Here is a 17,906-nt window from a genome sequence, read left to right as displayed (position 1 = left end):
CGAAACCAAAGTCGACCAAAGGCAACCCACGGACGTCTGAGACACGTTCGAGCTGCGCCCGCACCTTGTCTTCCCGCCTACGAGCATCTGCACCCAAGCGAGACACCCTGCGCTCTCTACGCACACCTCAAGCAAGACCATTGCTTAAGACCGACTACCGGGTCACCGACACTAGAGGAGCTCTTCTGGACCATGGACTCCAGCGGCCACAGCAAGGACGACAGCGACAAGACGCTGCGTCCCCCGCAGCTCCCGTACAACGTTGCCACACTCTCTGGGTACGCCTCCGTGTCCTCAAGCCTTCCCGGGAGCGGAGCGGTCACTCCACGGACGCCGGGAATGTACGTAGGGCCTGAGGCGGGTGAGACAACGGCGCTGCTGGGAGCGCGGACCATCGGAGACGCGGAGGCAGCAGGTCAGGCGAGACGCGAAGGTGGGTTCTCCTTTTCTTTCTTTTCCTTCGAGCGCGTCTTCTTCTCCTTCGAGATTCCCTGGCTGGGCTGGTTCTGGAAATGTTCGAGAGTCTTAGAGCGCAGGATCTGAGCGGCGGAAGTGTTGGGGTGCCGGATGTCGGCCCTGGACGCTGTATGTAGGTGGAGACGAGGGCCAGGGCAATGCGAGCTTCTTCCTACCCTGTCTATCTTCTCTGTTCCTGCTTTTTTAAGGCTTGTGTATGTCGAGGCCTTTTGCGCTTGGGAAGTCGGGGTACCTGCATTGAACAAGAACGCAGAGAGGACGATCCGCTTGGCGCGCGATCTGAGGGGCTCTCATTCCCCGACGTTGTGCTCAAGTTGTGGTCACCGCAGAAGCCCAGGGCCTCTTCGAGAGTCTTGGAGCGCATATACTCACCCTTTTTCCGCAACAGGATCCGATGTTCACCCCCCGCTTTGGCGCAGACAGTCCAAGTGGGCGAAGGTTCGGTATTACATACCATCCACCGCATGGATTCCTCAGTATTCGTTCTCGCTGTACGCAACTTCTACGCATTGTTGTCACCAAACGACTCACCTTCCTACTGTAGATTTGCTGGGGATTTCCTCGCAGGCCTTACCGTTGCAAGCATGCTCATCCCACAATCTATCTCGTATGCATCGTCATTGGCGAAGCTGAATCCAATAACGGGTCTAGTACGTGTGTATTCTCTCGGGAATCTATCATACATTGACCTTTCTTCAGTTCTCTGCTGCGATCCCTGGAATTGTATATGCCCTTCTCGGGACCTCTAGACAGCTCAACGTTGCTCCTGAAGCCGCATTGTCTCTTCTTGTCGGTCAAGCCATCGATGAAATACTGCACGCCGACCCACACACACATCCCATAGACCCTAATGCTCTATCTATCACCATCTCCACCATAATAACGTTCCAAGTGAGTATTTCCCAACATGACTGTTTCTATGTCTCATCGAGCCCCCACAGGTTGGTCTAATCAGTTTTTTGCTCGGCCTCTTCCGTCTCGGGTTCTTGGATGTCGTTCTTAGCCGTGCTCTGCTACGTGGCTTCGTCACGGCCGTTGCCGTCGTCATCATGATGTAAGTTCACATATGCACTACTCGTTCCTGCCACAACCTGACCTCGAAGATAGTGAACAGCTCATTCCCATGTTCGGCCTCACGCAACTCGAGCATGTTCTACAGCCCAAGTCGACACTCGAGAAGCTATTGTTTTTGATCGAAAATGCGTTCACGCACGCCCACCGCCTTACTACAATCATCAGTTTTGGAGCCCTTGCTGTGCTAGTGCTCGTTCGCACCTTCAAACAGGCGTTCAAGAAGTATTGGTTCATCTATCGCATTCCGGAGGTGTTCATTGTGGTCGTCGTCTCGACACGTATGTATCTCTTCTATTGGTTGAAACGACCAAATGCTCAACGCTGATCCTGTCTTCCAGTTCTATGCAGCGAACTCGACTGGGACGATGACGGGGTGGAGATCTTGGGTGCGGTGCCGATCAGCTCCGGCAGTTCGTTTGTGTCGTTCCCATTGACCAAGGCCACCCTCAAGTATCTCCGACGCACTACTTCAACTGCAGTGTAAGGCGCTGTGATATCTGTCATGGGAAGCGTCCACTGATATATCGAGGGGCAGGCTCATCTCCGTGGTCGGTTTTCTGGACAGCATCGTCGCCGCTAAGCAGAATGCGGGCAGGTTCGGATACAGTATCAGCCCTAACCGCGAGCTTGTTGCGCTCGGAGCCGGAAACATCGTAGGCTCCTTCGTCCCGGGCACATTGCCCGCGTACGGATCCATCACGAGGTGAGCGTCAGCCTTTGAACATATTCTGCGAAGCGGGTGCTGACACCAACGCCGTCTAGGTCCAAACTGAACGGAGACCTCGGCGGGCGCACGCAAATGGCGTCGCTCGTCACCTCGACACTTGTGCTACTCGCTACCTTCTTCTTGCTCCCGTATCTGTACTACCTACCGAAATGTGTGCTAGCTTCAATGTACGTGCGGCGCCTCCTGTCAGGGTCACGCGCGGCAAACAAACTGACTGGCCACACAGCATCTGCCTCATCGTGTTCTCCCTGCTCGGCGAGCTCCCTCACGATGCGAAGTTCTACCTGAAGTGCGTACACTCAATCATCGGCTATATCTTCCGACATCTACCCCTGGTCGTGAGGGCGCAAACACTAACCACATTCCTGATGCACAGGATGCGGGCATGGATCGATCTCCTCCTCATGTCCCTCACGTTCTTCCTCACCATCATCTGGAATGTCGAGATCGGCATCGCGGTCAGCGTCGTTATCTCCCTCCTCTTAGTCGTGCACCGGTCCTCGCGGCCTCGCATGACGATTCTCGTGAGTTCCCTACCAGCCAACGGGGCGGCTTCCATGGTATCGCTCACCCACATTCGCCGCTTCACTACGCAGGGTCGGATCCCGGGAACAGACAGGTGGAAGCCCATCGACGAGAACCCGGACGCCGAGGAAGATGCTTCTGGTGTGCTCATCGTTCGCATCCGCGAGAACCTGGACTTTGGTACATCTTATTATTTGGCACCAATGCCTTATTTTGATGGTGGCTGACACGCTGACGTCGTTCTCCCGATCCACTTCTCCACAGCCAACACTGCACAATTGAAAGGTGCGCGCCTGTCATCGGTGCTACATCACGAGAACAGCGCTGATACATCTGTATGCAGAACGGCTGCGCAGACTCGAGCTCTATGGGCATGACAAGCATCACCCCGCGGACGAGCCGCATCGACACGCGGCGAACGTCCTCGTCTTCCATCTCGCAGACGTGGAGACCATCGACGCATCGTGAGTTCCATTTGCTTCTTTGCGATATATCGTGCAGACGCCTTCGCGTCACGTTTGCTGCGGTCGCCGGTCCCCGTCTTGTCTCTGTCGGCCGCGTATCTTCTCCATCTCTGGAGATTGTAGACGGGCGGCAAAGGCTGCGTGCCCGTCCGTGTAGGGCTCTAAGCGATGTGGATGTGCAACACTTTGCTCACGTGCAATCTTTGATCTACAGGGCGGTGCAGATCTTCTACGAGCTCGTGGAAACTTACAAGGTACGCCGGTTCGCGATCATACCTCTTTCCCGCTTCATCGGCTTCCACCTGCCCCGATCTTTTCCCGCGGGACCGTGTTCGTGCCAGCTCCCTCGCGGAACTCACAAGGCGCCGCGCTCCCCCATCATCGCGCCCGTCCATCTCTATCTCCCTCGCCCGCTCCCTCTCTATCTCAGTTAGGCGTGCGGAATTGAACGTCACTCACCTTCACCCTCTCAGAACCGCGGCGTCGGGCTGTACATCACCCACCTCAGGCCCGCGCCGCGCGCGCAGTTCGCCGCCGCGGGCGTCGTGCGCCTCCTCGGCGACGAGGCGTTTTGCAGGGACGTCGCGAGCGCGATGGCCGAGGTGGAGCACGCCGGGCGCGAACAATGAGGCGCAACAGCGGCGGGGTGTCGGTGGACATACGACGGGAGGAGGATATGGAAAACGGGAGGCGGATGGACAGGCGACGGTGACACGAGTCCGTAGACGAGCACGCGGACTGAATGCAGCTCGACCGATCGGTCTTGGTCCTGACTGGTGGCTCCGCAGGGACGTCGGCCTGCTCAGCTCTGGAGAGGGTGGTGGGAGGCGGAAGCGCAGGCATCAGATGCACGACGTCCGTCGGCGCTGGGCGAACCACAAGGCTGTCCTGGCGGGACGGCCGTGGGCACCCGAAGCTCCCTCGCCGCCGTTCTCGAGTGCTCACCGAGCATATCCCGCCACTGACTTGCAAGGAGCAGCGAGGGGCACGACGGCTGACCGGCATGGGTGCAATGTCCGCCCGGACGAGCATTCTCCGCCGCCGGAATCGGCGATGTGGTGTTGTGTACGCGTGTGGGCGGCGCCGACAGTGTGACTGGACCGACGTGCGCGGGAGCCCGTGCGCGCGCACCTGGTCCTTCGATGTTCCCCGCCTGCCCGCCGCCTCCACGGTGGATGGGATCTGCGCAGTATCACCCACCGGCCTCGTTCGACGTTCCGCGGGCAGGCTTCCATGGATGTGTTCTTACGAAACGGGACTCCGGTGGACGCGCGGGACAGAAGAGCCCCTTTCGCGCGTTGGGTGTGCGAGGTGCAGCGCGACGTCCGCCGCCGTCTGCGGCGCTGCTCGTGACCGTGTGGTGCGGCTCGGCTCAAGTGCTTGAGCTCGAGCGTGCGGCTGACGGCGCCACCACGCTCGCGGGACCCCGCTCCCAGGCGGTCGCCTCCGAAGTTCAGATATAGTATGGGGGTCTCGGGCTCTGCGCGTTCTCGGGAGGGCAAGTGCGTGAAGAAGCTGCTCTTCCGCGGGTGTCGCTGCCGTACTTGCCACAATAATGTCGAGGTGTCTTGACAAGGTCTGACAGCTGCGCCGACATGGATCCGTTCTCACTCGGACCAAGCGCGCGCATCCGTCTCAGGCTTCCCGGTCCGATGCTGGCAGGCAATGTGGGCCTGGCCTCCGACAGCACACCTGTCTCCGTGAGCGTGCGCGACCCACGCCCATTGGCTACCTAGACACCGGCGGAGTCGCACGCTCGCATCCCCCGCCGCGGAGGACGCATCACGCGCGCCGCGCACTCCTCACGCGGCACTGGCAATCCGACGGAGGGGTGCGCTCCTCGCGAGCGGCGCTCGCGTTCGACCGTCTGTCTGTCCAACAGTCCAGTGTCTAGGAGCGGCGGGCTCGGGGCAGGGAAGCCGTTCCGCCAGGGCGCGCTGCCGCACGCTGCCGTCCGCCGTCCGCAGTGCCAACGCTAACTGGGTCTCATCAGAACGCGCTCGATGGGAGTCGCCGGTCGGGGCGCACCCGGCGCGCGACGCGGTGGCGTGGAAGGATAGCGCAGATCTGTGCCTCGCCGGGAGGCTCTGGTCTCCACGAGCTTGCTCTGCAGTATGTACATATGCAAGCGCAGTAGCCACAGCACCCCGGCAGTCCATGCCGCTACCTCCTCGGTTGTGAGCATCCACGCCCGCACGTCGAAACGCGATGTTTGCTGACGGCGCGAGTCGCGCCTCCAGTGCATTGCGCGGGCGTGCGGCGCCGTGGGGCGTGGCGCTCGTGCGGCGCGCCGCGCAGTGCATCGCCTGTGGGCGCGCCCCGATGCTCGAGTTGTGGATGCTCAGTGTCGGGATGCCTGATGCGTGATGGGGCGATTGGGCCGCCGTGCTCCCGGCACGAGCTCGCGTGCGCGTCGGGGAGGCCCCGATCATGCACAAAGAACGCGCGGAGAACATGTGCGTCCGATTCGCGAGCCAGCCATGCTCACGCTGGAGCGTTTCAGGCCCACGGTGCACGCGTGGGCTGCCGCGGTGTCGGGGGAGTTCGCAGGGTGGGCACTAGGCGAGGACGCTGAATGCCGATTGCCGGCGGTCGAGAGGCGGGGGAGCGGAGCTGGATGTCGGGCGTGCGCGGGAGGGTGCGATGCTGCAGGCTGTTTGTACAATTATGGGGGCTGCGTGCTTAGGACTACATAGAATAGCTTGACTTTGCTGCGTAGAACATGCAGTCCTGGAACTTTTATGCAACGGCGTTGTGTGGCAGGGAGGGGGTGATGGTGGGCGGGCGAAGGAGGGTATGGGTGGGTGCGGACGGCAGACATGATGGAGGGTGATGGATGGATGGGAGGGTGCGTGGAGGGAGTTTATGACGCGAACTGTGATGTACACAGGGCCAGTGCGGATAAAGAAAGGGTATGTAGACGAACGATGCTGTGACCAGCAGTGAATAAGGTTAAAATGAATAATCGAACATAATATGAAGAAACTAATGGACTTGATTCGTCTTAGGTAGAAGGAGAAAACGAAGAGTGAAAGTAAAACGAAGAGACGAATCTAAACTGCGCCGGCACACCGCTCACAGCACCGTTGGCGGCGGCGGAGGACGCGTGCGGGGCGCGGGGCCGGGCGAAGCAGGAAAGAAGCGGCGCGAGCCACCCGAGCTCGACCCGAGGGCACTGACCGAACGAGCGTGTCGGACGCGCTGCGTCGGGGCCATCCTCTGCGCCCACGCCGATGGCGGCGCGATCGCAGTGGCGGACTGGGTCGATGACGAGAACAGAGACGAAGACCGCGTCGGGGCCAAGGCGGGAAGGGTGGTCATGTCGAGGAAGGACGGCGATCGTAGCGCGGGGTCGCTCGTCCCCCGTGCGTGCGACCATCCCCGAGGGGACGGCGGGAGCGGGCGCGGCACGGAGCGAACTCGGCGCTGTGTGGCAAGCGGCAGCCCGTCAGCGTCACCCTTCAGCACAGACACGACGGCGCCAAGGGGCGCGGGCAGCGACTCAGTGACGTACGACGTCTGCACCGCTCGACGACCCGGAGCGGGCGGGCACCGGCGGAAGTGGCCGCGGGAGGGGCCGAGGGCGACGCGGTTCGCTCGCGCTGGCGGAAACACCTCCAGCGGAGAGGGGTGCTCGCGCAAAGACGCGGGTCTTCTCAGGCAGAGTGTGAGAAAACTCAACCGCCGAAGCAGGGCCGAGCGCGTACGCCACCGAGGGTGCCGTGTTCTCCTGCTCGAAGAAAGTGACGGAGATAACCGGGGGGTCGAAGTGGGCGTCCTTGTAGGAAGGCGGTGAGAGGGACATGTCCGAAGGGGTGCCAATGGAAGACGACGAGGTGTCGGAATCGGCGTAGTCGGAATCGTCGCTCGATGGCCCGCCGGCGCGGAGAATGAAGCCTTGTTGGGTGTCGACGTGTACAGGTCAAAAATGTCGGAGATAGCGGGGGAAAGAGGCGAGCGCGAAAGCGGGGACAAGGTAGAAGATGTTGAAGGATTTGAAATCGAATGAGCCATGGCGAGCTTGAGGGAGAGCGAGCGCGCGATGGACGTCGCGCACGCGCGGGGCGAGAGCAGCAGCTCCATCTCGTCCTCGCTCACGTCGAACGGGAACGGACCCGCAAAGGTGCGCGTGCTGCGCACCCCCGTCGTGAACGACGTCGACGAAGAGGACGGTGTGTTCGTGCTTGGCCCTGCGCCTTCGATGTCCGAGAACACGAACTCGTCTTGCGTCGAGTCCCACTCCGCAGTGAAGGTATACTCAGTCTCACGCGAGCTGCCCGGGGGGGAGGGGCCAACCACTGGGGAGCTCGGGAGGTTGAGATGCACACCGCTAAGCAGCGCGACTCGCCTGCGCATCTTCTTCACGCTAGGCTGTGGAACAGATGAGCCCTGTGTGGGCTGTGTGAGTGACTGTCGTGCGGATGGAGACGCAGCAACCCATAAGAGCGACGTAGGGGATGTGGGGGAATGAGGACAGAAGGGGACGGACAAAGTGACATACCTTGCCCTTAGCAGCAGATGCGCGTGCCGGTTCGACCGACGGGCTTGTGGGGCAGGACCGGGTGAGGTCGAGGAAGTCGGTGGCCGGCGAATCGGACATGCTCCGGGCATACTGCGCCGCACTCGCGGGGGACACGGTGAGCTTTGGACGCACAGCGGCCATGGTTCGGGAAGTCTTGAAAGCACCTCTGCGCCCTAAGCCCGTACGCGCGTTGGGCGTACGGAGGGGGGAGAAGGCGGGACGGGGGAAAGGAAAGGTGGGGCGGACAAAGGAAGGTGGGTGGGCTGGGACGTCAATCTGGAGGGATATGTATGTCACCGGACCCGAGCTTGATGAGGAAGGCGAAGAGGGCGCCACACGGGGAGAAGCAGAAGAAATGACGTTGGCGATGGGCGAGGGAAGGCCGTCATGAGGCCGCCATGAGCTGCCTGCCACCGGCTGATGGCTGTGGAGACCGCTTGCCATGATTGACGTGGTAGCGAGGGAAGAACGGCTCGAGCAGGTGCGGACGTGACGGGGTGCGATCAGCTTCCCGCACCTGGCGATGGGTATATGTATCGCTGTCTGTTTGACGCAGCGCCGCCGAGCGCTTGGGAGAGTGGACAGCCCGACCGAGGGTGATCTGCAGAGGAGGGAGGGATCAATCAGCGCCCGGCGCTCCCTGGCGCGACAAAAGCTCACTTGGGCACTCCAGGTGGAAGCACGCGGCATTTGGCGCGGATCTGCAGGCCCAGGGGCACAACCGTTCCGAAGGAAAAAGGGAATCTTCGGCGTGCATGCCCGCCCACAATCCGTCCTTGTGGCACGGCTGACCAGTGGCCACACATGTCCGAGGTGCACAATCAGCGGACTATGGCGCGGCGAATGCATCGTGGACGGCCGCGTGCTCTTGGTAGTGCTCGGTGTTGCAATTCATGAGGATATCTGCGATGTTGGCCGTGCGCATGAGTGTACATAAAGGATTTTCGCAGTTTGAAGCAAAGTCTGACCGTCACGGGCCGCCAGCGCACAGGCGCTTGCACTGAGATCTGAGACCTCGATCACTGGTTGTTTTCGGCTGTGGCCTAGACCATCAACATCCTACTAATGGATGCAGGTGCATCGAAACACTCACAGTTCTTTGCAGGACGTCTCGCGCAGGCCGACCTTCTCAGCTGAAGTACAGTCCCATATGATGCGCCCTAGTTTGCAAAGGTCTCCGCCCGCGAACGTCCGCAACTACGTATCCTATCTGCACGTCTCGTCAGTCTGATGACGCCAATAACCGCAATGTGGCGCAAGACGCGGCCTGTGCGCCCACCGTAGCAACGCCGAGTCCCGACGGAACGTTACCAGAGCTTTCCCCCCTGGGGCAAGTGCCGCCCTCATGGTAACGGAGCACGCACCGGTATGCGCGCCGAGTGTTGGAAAGGTGATGTGCTCGCACCAGCGCGAGGCTGTAACGATGTTCGCCAGCGCCCGCCCGCCGCATACAATACGCCCCCTGCCCCATCCCGCTCAGCCTCCGGTCCTTGTCCAATCCGTCGTCTTACAAGTATCGTTCTTCGTCCCACGGCTCGTATCCTGGCTGCACAGACTGTCCACCGGTGTCGTCTTGAGGCCGTCCGCCACTGCTACACTGGTACCAACCGGTCGGTGCCGCCACCAGTGCCGAAACCGTACGCGCCTGTTCTGTCCTCTCGCCCTCGCGATGGCGCGGATCTGGGCCAACGGAGTCTACGCTACGGTTTCCTACGACGAAACTATGATCAAGCTTTCGCGGAGTCGCTAAGCACCCGGTGCTGCGACCATTTGAGCTTCCCAACCCGGCCGAGGGTGAGCCGCCCTTGAGCTTCCGCCATGCCGATCGTGTCTGCGAGCATGTGCATCCCGCGAGTGGCCAGTGCGTCCTGGGATGTCGGCTTGAACGGCGGGAACTTCGGCGATCGGTATCGTAGATGGTCAAGCGGGAACTGGCCCGACCACACCGGCCCTTGCGGAAGCCTCGCTCGGTTGACGAAGACGTGCGAGTTCAAGAGTTGCATCGCGCGAAAGTTTCGGAGCGTGCGATGGGGTACGCCGCGTGCGACGGCGGAGGTGTGGAGGAATGAGAGCGTGTTGTCCACTGGTCCGCCGAAGGTTCGACGTTGACAGGTCCATTTGACGGCGGCGAAGTTGTGCCAATTGTGTGGTAGATAGTGCGCGTTTGTGGTGGAAAGGTGGTCGGTGATATCACGTTGACGGGTGCCGACAACATCGTCGAATGAATATGTCAAAGATGGGAGAGTCAGCGTGAAGAATCATCATCATTAAGTGGTAGCCCGAACTCTGGCCGAGCCGCTCGACCTGCAATTTGCTTTATAGACCCCGCTAGAAGGACGCTTTGCGCGGCATAGCAGTCCTACAGTTTGCAACGGCCCCCGGCGCCGTGATATACCGGGCGGATAAAAATATCCCTCTGCGCCCACGAAACGCGCATATATTCCGTAGTTAGCTCCGTTCAAGAGTCACGGAACTACGGAGAGCTGTGGGAAGCAGATGCGGATCCACTGATGCCATTCAATAGACTGTCATGCGTGCCCCAGCGAGCGCGGAACATGGATATGCTCAGCTATGCTTGGTGATATCGTTCTGTCGCCCTCCGACCGTTCCGACACCAGCCGGAAGCGAAGTGCAAGGCGGAACCGAGGCTGCCACGAACTGAAACTCATGCGCAGAGACAAGTGAATATTTGTCCGGCACTGGTCCCGTCTGCGCCGGGGATAGGAGGCGCAAAACCATTCGAGGCCCGGTCTAGTGGAGTGCCACCATCCGTCTAAGATTCGGAGGACTATGAGATCTGCTCCCGGGCCATAACGAGGGCGCATATATGCAGCGAGGCGAAATCAAGAACGCAGGGACTGAGTGCGCACAGCGGAAGCGAGGCCACTCACCTCGCTCCTCCCACTCGGCAAGCCACGCGACGCGGGCTGCACGCTCGCCTGGGCCGAGTTCCCGGCCCAGCCGCTCGTCTTGCAGCTCGTGCATCCGGCGCCCCGCTTCGGTGAACATCGGTCGGTATATCCTCCGCAACTGTTTCTTCGTCTTGCGGTCATGCAGCACCGACGCGGCTGCCGTGCGCAGAAACAGCCTGTAGAGGCAGAAGAATGTCGCGGGCAACCTCCACGAGGCCTCGGACGGGGACGCGTGGTGATTGGCGGATGGGGCGTGAACATTGATCGCCCGCACGGCGGACAGCCTCAGCCTCGTCCCCAGGCCTGGCAGGGACACCGGGAGGGGAGCTGCGCCGAGCGCGACGACACGCGCGGGCGGGAACATCTGTTGGCCAATGATGGTGCGGCAGGTGCATCAGCAACATGCCGGAGGGTCAGAGGGACTTCTGTGGCTTACCGGCGAGGTGAGCGCGAGGCAACTTCTAACGACAGTCGAGGTCGAGGTCGAGGTCGAGGTCGGGGTCGGTGGGTGTATGCGTCGAGGGAGAGATGGTGGAAGATGTCAAGAACGGTCACGCTCGCGGTCCAAGTCGCGGACGCGTGCCTCGTCAGACTTCGGGCTTAACGGAATTTCCCGGCGGAACAGGCGCCCATTGAGCGGGCTGCGGTTGCGCCTCTTCCTTTTTGTGGCAACAACATTCGTTCGGAGAGGACATTGCTGTCAGATATTGTCAACTCTTGAAAAGGACTGCACCATGCCGCCATGTTGCAAGTCCACTAACATCTTTGGCAACGCAGGTTCGGCTTTGTCACTAACGGTGGTGCTCTGATGATGGATTTATTGTCCATTTTACTGAAGACAGCAGAACATACAGGTAATGGGAACATTCGCAGGACCTGTTATGACGAACTCTCTAGCGTATAGTTTCCCTGATGGCTCTTGCGACGCAATGCTCTTCTGCCTTACGTCAGTCGTGATTGTTCGCATATCATGAAGACAAGACTCACGGGCGGTGAATCCTCTTGCACGACCTCATCATCTCGTGACTGATGTTTCTTCTGTGCAGGATCGCCGATTGACGTGGCTGTGGCCATCGTTATCCGTACTCGACGCGCCCGCAGAATAATCGCTTCATCGCAACTATTCTCTCGGGAAAGCGGCTTATGTGTGCTGGCTTGCATCGCGATGAGCGTTCTTGTGTTCTTTTCCTCTCTGAGGATGCGAAACCTGGCTTTATATCTTCCGCCAGCCACTCGGGCCACTGCTTCAGCGGCAGCTCGCTACTGTTCAAGCAAAGACCAAGCGAAACCCTGTGCCATGAACGTGCAGAGTGGTAGTGGTTCTGGACTTGTCACTTGCGCCGCCTCTTTGACCAAACCCCCATACTCCGTGTACGTATTAAAAGCAGATAGTTTTCCTCCATGGCGTTTCTCATTCCCGTACTTTCGCAGGCGCTTCTACCACGCGAGCCGCACGCTACTGACACCTTGGCCCTTGCCACTCGGCCTTTGTACCCTTGGCAGCTTTGTACTTGCACCAACCCGCACATCGAGGCACATATAAAGCCACTCCTGTTCTTCACCCGCCCTCCGACGCACCCTCACCCTCACAGCCAAGGTCCGCTCCATCCTCGTCCCGCATCGCCACTTCGATCCCTAGCTCTTCATCCGCGATGGACTCTAAAACATTCGGCCGCGCGATGAAGCAGGTGCGTATCTGTCATTTCATCCCTCAAGTAATCTCGCTCATCATGATCTGCGGTCCCCAGTCCAAGGCGTTGTGGGTGTTCGTCCCACCTTCTCTGGCTCAGGACAAGGATGATGCGTGGCAGGCCCCGCTCCCGTCCCCTCCACCTCCGACTCCGTGCAGCAGGAACTCTTTGGAGGGCCCTTTGAATGCCAACTTGATGGATCCTTTCTTCGCTATGGTATGTACAGCCCTTAAATCCTTCTCTGTTCCATCTAACATTTCGGTTCGCCCCTCTCGTCCGCGCAACGTTGAAGATGCCCAAGGCAGGCGTGCCGCACTTCATGACTCCCACCGCTCCCGAATTCGCGGTGGCCCACCCCACGCTCCCAATGTCCCCCACGTTCCAGTTCCCCTCCATTCCTGAGGTCGAACTAGAAGATGAATGTAAAAGCCCCACCACGCCGACGCACGACCATTTCTTCTCGAATTCCGAGTACTACGCCCACGAAGAGGCCACCCGGTGCCACGCTCCATTCTCCCCCGGTTCCTCCGAGTTCTCCCCCGGGGCCGACTCCGGCGTCTCGTTCAGCCCGCTTTTCAGCCTCAGCCCGAACCCGAGCCCGTTCTCCAAGCGCAAGCAGTATGAGCTCGAGCTCGACGAGCCCGAACGCGGGCGTTCACCCTCACGCCCTTCGACCCCGCTCTCGTTCTCCCGCCGGCGCTCGCGCTCGCGCCCCCTCCCGGACCGCCGCGTGCCGAGCTTCGCGTCCGTGGCATCCTCGGTCGACATGGACATGGACGACAGCTTCGACTCGACCTGGGAGTTCGACGACCCCGCGGAGCTCGGCCTCAACCTCGACCGCAGCGGCGTCGACCCCGCGCTCGCGCTCGCACCCTCGTCCTCGCCCGCCGTGGAGTGGTTCTTCGGCGCGCCGCCGTGCACGCGTCGCCCGTCGCTCGCCGTCGGTGGGCTCTCGTCCCCCGTCGCGGAGGACAAGGTGACGGAGCGCCTGCAGCAGCTCGCGCGCGCGATGCAAGGCCGCGCGGGCGACAGCGTCGGCTACTTCGACGATGTCGACATGGGTCTCGACCTCGACCTCGACGCGTTCCGCTTCGGGGCGCTGCCCAGCAAGGGCGCGGCGTACGCCGCGGAGCGCGCGGACGAGAACCTGGCCTGAGAGCAGGGACCAGGAGATGTCGAGGTGTCGAGGAGCCTCGGGGTCTCCGACGCTGGAAGTTGTGTCGCCAAGCGTGCGCGGGCGCGAAACTGGGGAGTGCAATCGGAGCAGTCGCTCCCCGCCAGTGTGAGTTTAGATGTTTATCGTATCCACGGTCGGTCGCCGGCCCGTGTGTCCTCTCCGTTATCGTCCCCGTGCTACTCCACCCTCCCTTTGGCCTCTGCCTTCTCCCAACTGTACCACTGGACAATGTATCAGTAGTGATGTCTCTGACGCCCATACAACGTGCAAATGAAATGTTCATGTTCAACGTCCGAGGACAGTATGCGCGCGCGTTTTGGTTTAATCTTAGCGTTTCCGACTCTATCGGCATCAATCTCTAGCCCGAATGTGAACGTTTGTTCGTCATAACGCCGAGTACATTATCTGCAGCATCGAGATTGCGCAACACCTGTGCTCCTGCGGACCACTGCGGGTTCTGGTCACAGTTCCTCCCTCGACTCCGTTTTTCACTGATCTCTGGATTTCATATCCATGTACTGTAATTCAGATCTCTGAAGAGCTCTGCACGCTGAGATGCGCTCGGCGATTTCGGGCAACCTAGACTCGTCCTTCGGCATCAGTCACTAGTGCTGCTAAAGCCGGATGCAGTTTCGTCACAATCGCAATTTTTCTCAAGTCATCACAGTGCAGGTAAATGCAGGGTAGCCGACCCCTGGTAGTAGGGCTCAGCCTCCCGCGGCGTTCCGCCTCCGTGCGATGCATGCAGCAACGATATTATTACGGCCCTCCGAAACATGCCCGAGGCGCATCGATATCATCTCCGTGGTAGCTGCGATCGCGTGCGCCCGAGGTGTCTCAGCTCGCAAACCGGTGAAACGCGCAAAATTCACCAACCCACTGCGGTCCCCTGAAAACCTGCATCAGCGAGGGAACACGACTTTGAAACATCTTACTCGTACGCTTCAGACCTGAGTCCTTTGCCTCCGGAAGTGGACTTTTAATTAACCGCGTGAAAAGGGGATCTGGCTAAGCAGTGAGATAGTACTGCCGTTTGGTAGGCCCGGACTACCGCCATCGAGATTCGAGGTGGTGGGAGCTCAAGTGATGACCTCCGTTTTAACTTCGGTCGTTTCGAAATGTGGAATGTGCGGACTGCATGAATCTCCCTCGAGCGTTGATGTAGGTCCGAATGAAGTTTTGGGCTGGCGCAAGGCGGTGCACCAATTTGACGGGGTCAACGGCCCGGGCCCCGGGGACCAGACGGTTTGATTTTGGAGCCACGCTGGCCTTTCGCTCTTACTTACTCCCACTTGAACGAACAAAAACAGCGTTTACTACGACCGCATCTTGATTTCGTCGTCTCTATCAACGCCGAGCTTCCGATGGCCACCTCGCCATAACGGACGCGCGTCTGCATACATGGAACGCGTCAGTTTCTCCCTCATGAAATGGAGTGCCGAGACCCTCAGCCTGGCTGGTAGTCTCGTATTGGCGGCGGTACGCGTTTTCGACTCGAGGCAAATAAATCAGCACACTTGCACTACTCAAGGACTCTTTGCTAGCCATTCGGCTTCTTCGAGCGAGACACTATCATCGCAGACCCCATACACCACGCGGAAGAAAATCAGCCTTCAAGCCTCAGGCTCCTTGCTCTACCCGCTACATCGGCGCTCTCCGCCGTTATCACCGTCGTTTTGTCTGACGCCATGCAGTATGAACTTTTTTTCTGTACCCGCTGCATTACAGAAGTTGATGCACCTTTCGAACGAACGATCATCTTTCTCAGTCTTCACACAACGTAGCTGCCTGGCTGCTCGCTCCCGCGCTGACGAGGGTGCGCCCGCTACCTCATGCCGGCGTTGAGTCTCTCATGCGACGCGAGATCGCCTCCCAACGGCACATCCGCGCGCGAGTGCGATGCGGTCTAAGACGTCGCGCCGGCCGCGTGCTATTTTCGTCAAGGTCTGCCTCACGCAGGACGAGCATCCTCCGCGCGCGAGATCCTCACCCCCCCCCCCCCACAACTGGCCCGGGCACGCCGAGAACCGCACGAGTTATGCTATCCTGCACGTTCCTCCAGCATCCGCTCCAGTGTCGTCCTCAGCCATAATCGAGCCTTTCTTTTCGCAGGCCAGGCCACCTCGTCCTCGTCCCGACCGCCGCGCTGGCGTGCACCTACCAGCACACCACAGCGAGCGCGTCTCCTCTCGCTCCGTAGCCCCCATTTCCTCAAGGCCTCACTCCAGCACCAGCTGCCCCTCCAGAAGAAACCGAAAAGACCTTCGGGACCCCACCCTCGCGCGCGGCGTCCCTCCTCCTGTACGTTCGCCCCCTGCATCCGTCACCAGCCACTAGCCCCGCGGTCGCTTCTGCCACCCACTCGGCCGGTCTCCGACTCACCCAACGCCCCCTCCGCCGTGTATCCCAGCGGCGGCGGGCACAGACAGCGGCGCGCCGCCTGGGATGCACGAGCACACGCATGCGGTCGTCGCCGGTCGGCGCTCTCGCGCCCCTCGCACTCGCGGCGCAGAAGCCTCCCAGCATCTTCGTGCATGCTACTGCTTTCTGATGTGTGCTCTTGGCGGCAACACGTTACCCACCACGCGGACGCCACGTCGAAAGAGAGGAGAAGAGTACAGATATATATTGGCAGAACGAAGGGCGCACGGGGGCGCGGCCGAGAGAAGCTCGGGAGGGGGGAGGTCGAGATGAGGGCTCCCAATAATACCAGACGCCGGACGTAGACGGGCGGGATGGGTAAGAAACGGACGAGGGCGACAGTGAGCGGTGTACGGGTGCAAGCGGGGGGCGAGCGTGTCCAACGCGGTCGCGGGCCGGATAAAAGGGAAAAGAGGAAGGAGTGGGTCGTAAACGCGGAGCGTGAGGGGGTGTGCATATGTACAAGACGATGGAGATGGGAGTGCTGGGGAGTGCGTATGTATGTGTGTGTATCAACAGACGGGAACAGGTACACGGTACGACGAACATGGAATCGGGATACAAGGAACAACTACCTACTTGGAATCCGTGAAACGTAAGAAACGCCCGAGGGAGGAGGAGGACGACCTCTGTGGATGAAGGAGGGGAAGGGGACGGAAGGGGTGCGGGGGGAGCGGAAAGACGGAGACCCGGAGGTCAGAACGCCACTAGTGCTTATTGCGCAGCGACTGGACGTACCACTGTACGGGCTTGACCTTGCCGTCATAGAAGACTGGCGTGGGCTGCAGCGCGTGGGGTGCGGCTGGTGCACGGTGGGCGCGACGGCCGCAACCCCTACCATGCCGTACGGAGCAACGGGCGGAAGGACTCCGAATGGCTGGTAGCCCATGTACATGCCGGGGCCTGGTACCCATTGGCCACGCGCCGCGCGCGGTGTACTGCATGGGTATCGGAGCGCCATACACAGTAGGGTACACGGGTGCGGTGGGGTAGGGACGGGTCCAACGCCAAGCGGGGGGATGTGCGGGGCGGGGAGAGCGAGGCCGTCGTTGTGGAGGGGGAGAAGGACGGCGCGGTTGACACCGACGCGTGCGATTGTGACGAGCCTGAGGAACGCTTGTACCCATGGCCGCGCTTGTGTCCATTCCCGTGCGCGTTGGCGTGCGAGATCTGCGACGGGGGCGGGGCGACGGTAGAGGTACTCTGGAGGATCCAGCCGTCGTCAGTGACGAGCGAACATGAGGACCTATCCTCGCTCACAACGGCCGAGATCCAGCCTTCGCCTTCCGGTTTGCTGTGGGAAGCCGGTTCGGTTGTGTGCTCTGTGTCCTTCGACCCAGAGGCTTTACGGCTCCGGTCCGACTTCTTTGCCTTGCGGCCCGAGGAGGAGCTGGTGGAAGACCGGAGCCGGTCGACCATCTCGCGCGTCTTGGAGTTGCGTGAGCGCGATGACGGAGGCGAGCCGTCGGTGAGGAAGGATGGCAGGAAGGCCGCCGACGGGCGGCGAGGCGTCCCGCTCCGAGTGCCATTTAGGCTCTGGGTGACGCCCGGACCGGCGTCTGCGTCTGCGTCAGCTTCAGCCTCATCCGGGTCGGGGACCTCGACGTAGAACCCGCTCTCGTCCTTCTGGAGCAGGGGCGGCAGTGAGCGCGACTCCTTGCGGTCCGCAGGGGAAACGGAGTTGAGGGAGGGGAAGTGGAAGTTGTAGGTGGGCGATGAGAAGGGAGAATCGGAAGAGTTTGACGAGGACGTAAGTGGGGGCGTAGTTGGCTCCCGTGAGGAGGCGCGTTGGGGGGTCGAAGGGATGAAGGTTAAAGCCGCCGCGCTGAGGAGCTTGGAAGGGAGGGGTGAAAGGACGGTTGGTGCTGGTGCAGACTCGTTGGAGACTACGCGGGCGTAGGACGTCTTTGTCGGCT

At 60.6% G+C, this 17,906-nt stretch overlaps 5 protein-coding genes across 5 annotated transcripts; 2 read left to right on the top strand and 3 right to left on the bottom strand.

Moving 5' to 3' along the window:
* Positions 1–192: 192 nt before the first annotated feature.
* Positions 193–3,896, top strand: BXZ73DRAFT_57410 (sulfate anion transporter; the record flags this gene model as incomplete). Its single annotated transcript, XM_048021578.1, has 16 exons — positions 193–433; positions 866–968; positions 1,022–1,127; positions 1,177–1,368; positions 1,419–1,531; positions 1,585–1,829; positions 1,890–2,031; positions 2,087–2,254; positions 2,314–2,445; positions 2,505–2,567; positions 2,655–2,802; positions 2,875–2,983; positions 3,068–3,088; positions 3,147–3,267; positions 3,482–3,521; positions 3,741–3,896. 16 exons carry the CDS (start codon positions 193–195, stop codon positions 3,894–3,896), a joined length of 2,100 nt encoding a protein of 699 aa, XP_047871200.1.
* Positions 3,897–6,342: 2,446 nt separating this feature from the next.
* On the bottom strand, positions 6,343–7,930 carry BXZ73DRAFT_108312 (uncharacterized protein; the record flags this gene model as incomplete). Its single annotated transcript, XM_048017128.1, has 4 exons — positions 6,343–6,919; positions 6,975–7,133; positions 7,187–7,638; positions 7,769–7,930. 4 exons carry the CDS (start codon positions 7,928–7,930, stop codon positions 6,343–6,345), a joined length of 1,350 nt encoding a protein of 449 aa, XP_047871199.1.
* A 1,586-nt stretch (positions 7,931–9,516) lies between these two features.
* Positions 9,517–11,065, bottom strand: BXZ73DRAFT_108311 (uncharacterized protein; the record flags this gene model as incomplete). Its single annotated transcript, XM_048017127.1, has 2 exons — positions 9,517–9,872; positions 10,681–11,065. The coding sequence occupies 2 exons, from the start codon at positions 11,063–11,065 to the stop codon at positions 9,517–9,519; spliced, it is 741 nt and encodes a 246-aa protein (XP_047871198.1).
* A 1,288-nt stretch (positions 11,066–12,353) lies between these two features.
* BXZ73DRAFT_108310 (uncharacterized protein) lies at positions 12,354–13,548 on the top strand (the record flags this gene model as incomplete). Its single annotated transcript, XM_048017126.1, has 3 exons — positions 12,354–12,389; positions 12,450–12,608; positions 12,685–13,548. The coding sequence occupies 3 exons, from the start codon at positions 12,354–12,356 to the stop codon at positions 13,546–13,548; spliced, it is 1,059 nt and encodes a 352-aa protein (XP_047871197.1).
* Positions 13,549–16,697: 3,149 nt separating this feature from the next.
* On the bottom strand, positions 16,698–17,874 carry BXZ73DRAFT_108309 (uncharacterized protein; the record flags this gene model as incomplete). The annotated part of the gene is made up of 4 exons (XM_048017125.1): positions 16,698–16,772; positions 16,829–16,893; positions 16,956–17,193; positions 17,251–17,874. Coding segments are annotated over 4 exons (1,002 nt in total), but the record flags the coding sequence as incomplete, so codon positions are not given.
* Between the last annotated feature and the right edge of the window lie 32 nt (positions 17,875–17,906).

The sequence above is a fragment of the Epithele typhae genome (assembly GCF_022376455.1).
Source record: "Epithele typhae strain CBS 203.58 chromosome Unknown BXZ73scaffold_154, whole genome shotgun sequence".
Classification (NCBI taxonomy): Eukaryota; Fungi; Basidiomycota; class Agaricomycetes; order Polyporales; family Epitheliaceae; genus Epithele; species Epithele typhae.
This window is presented reverse-complemented; position numbering and strand designations above follow the sequence as displayed.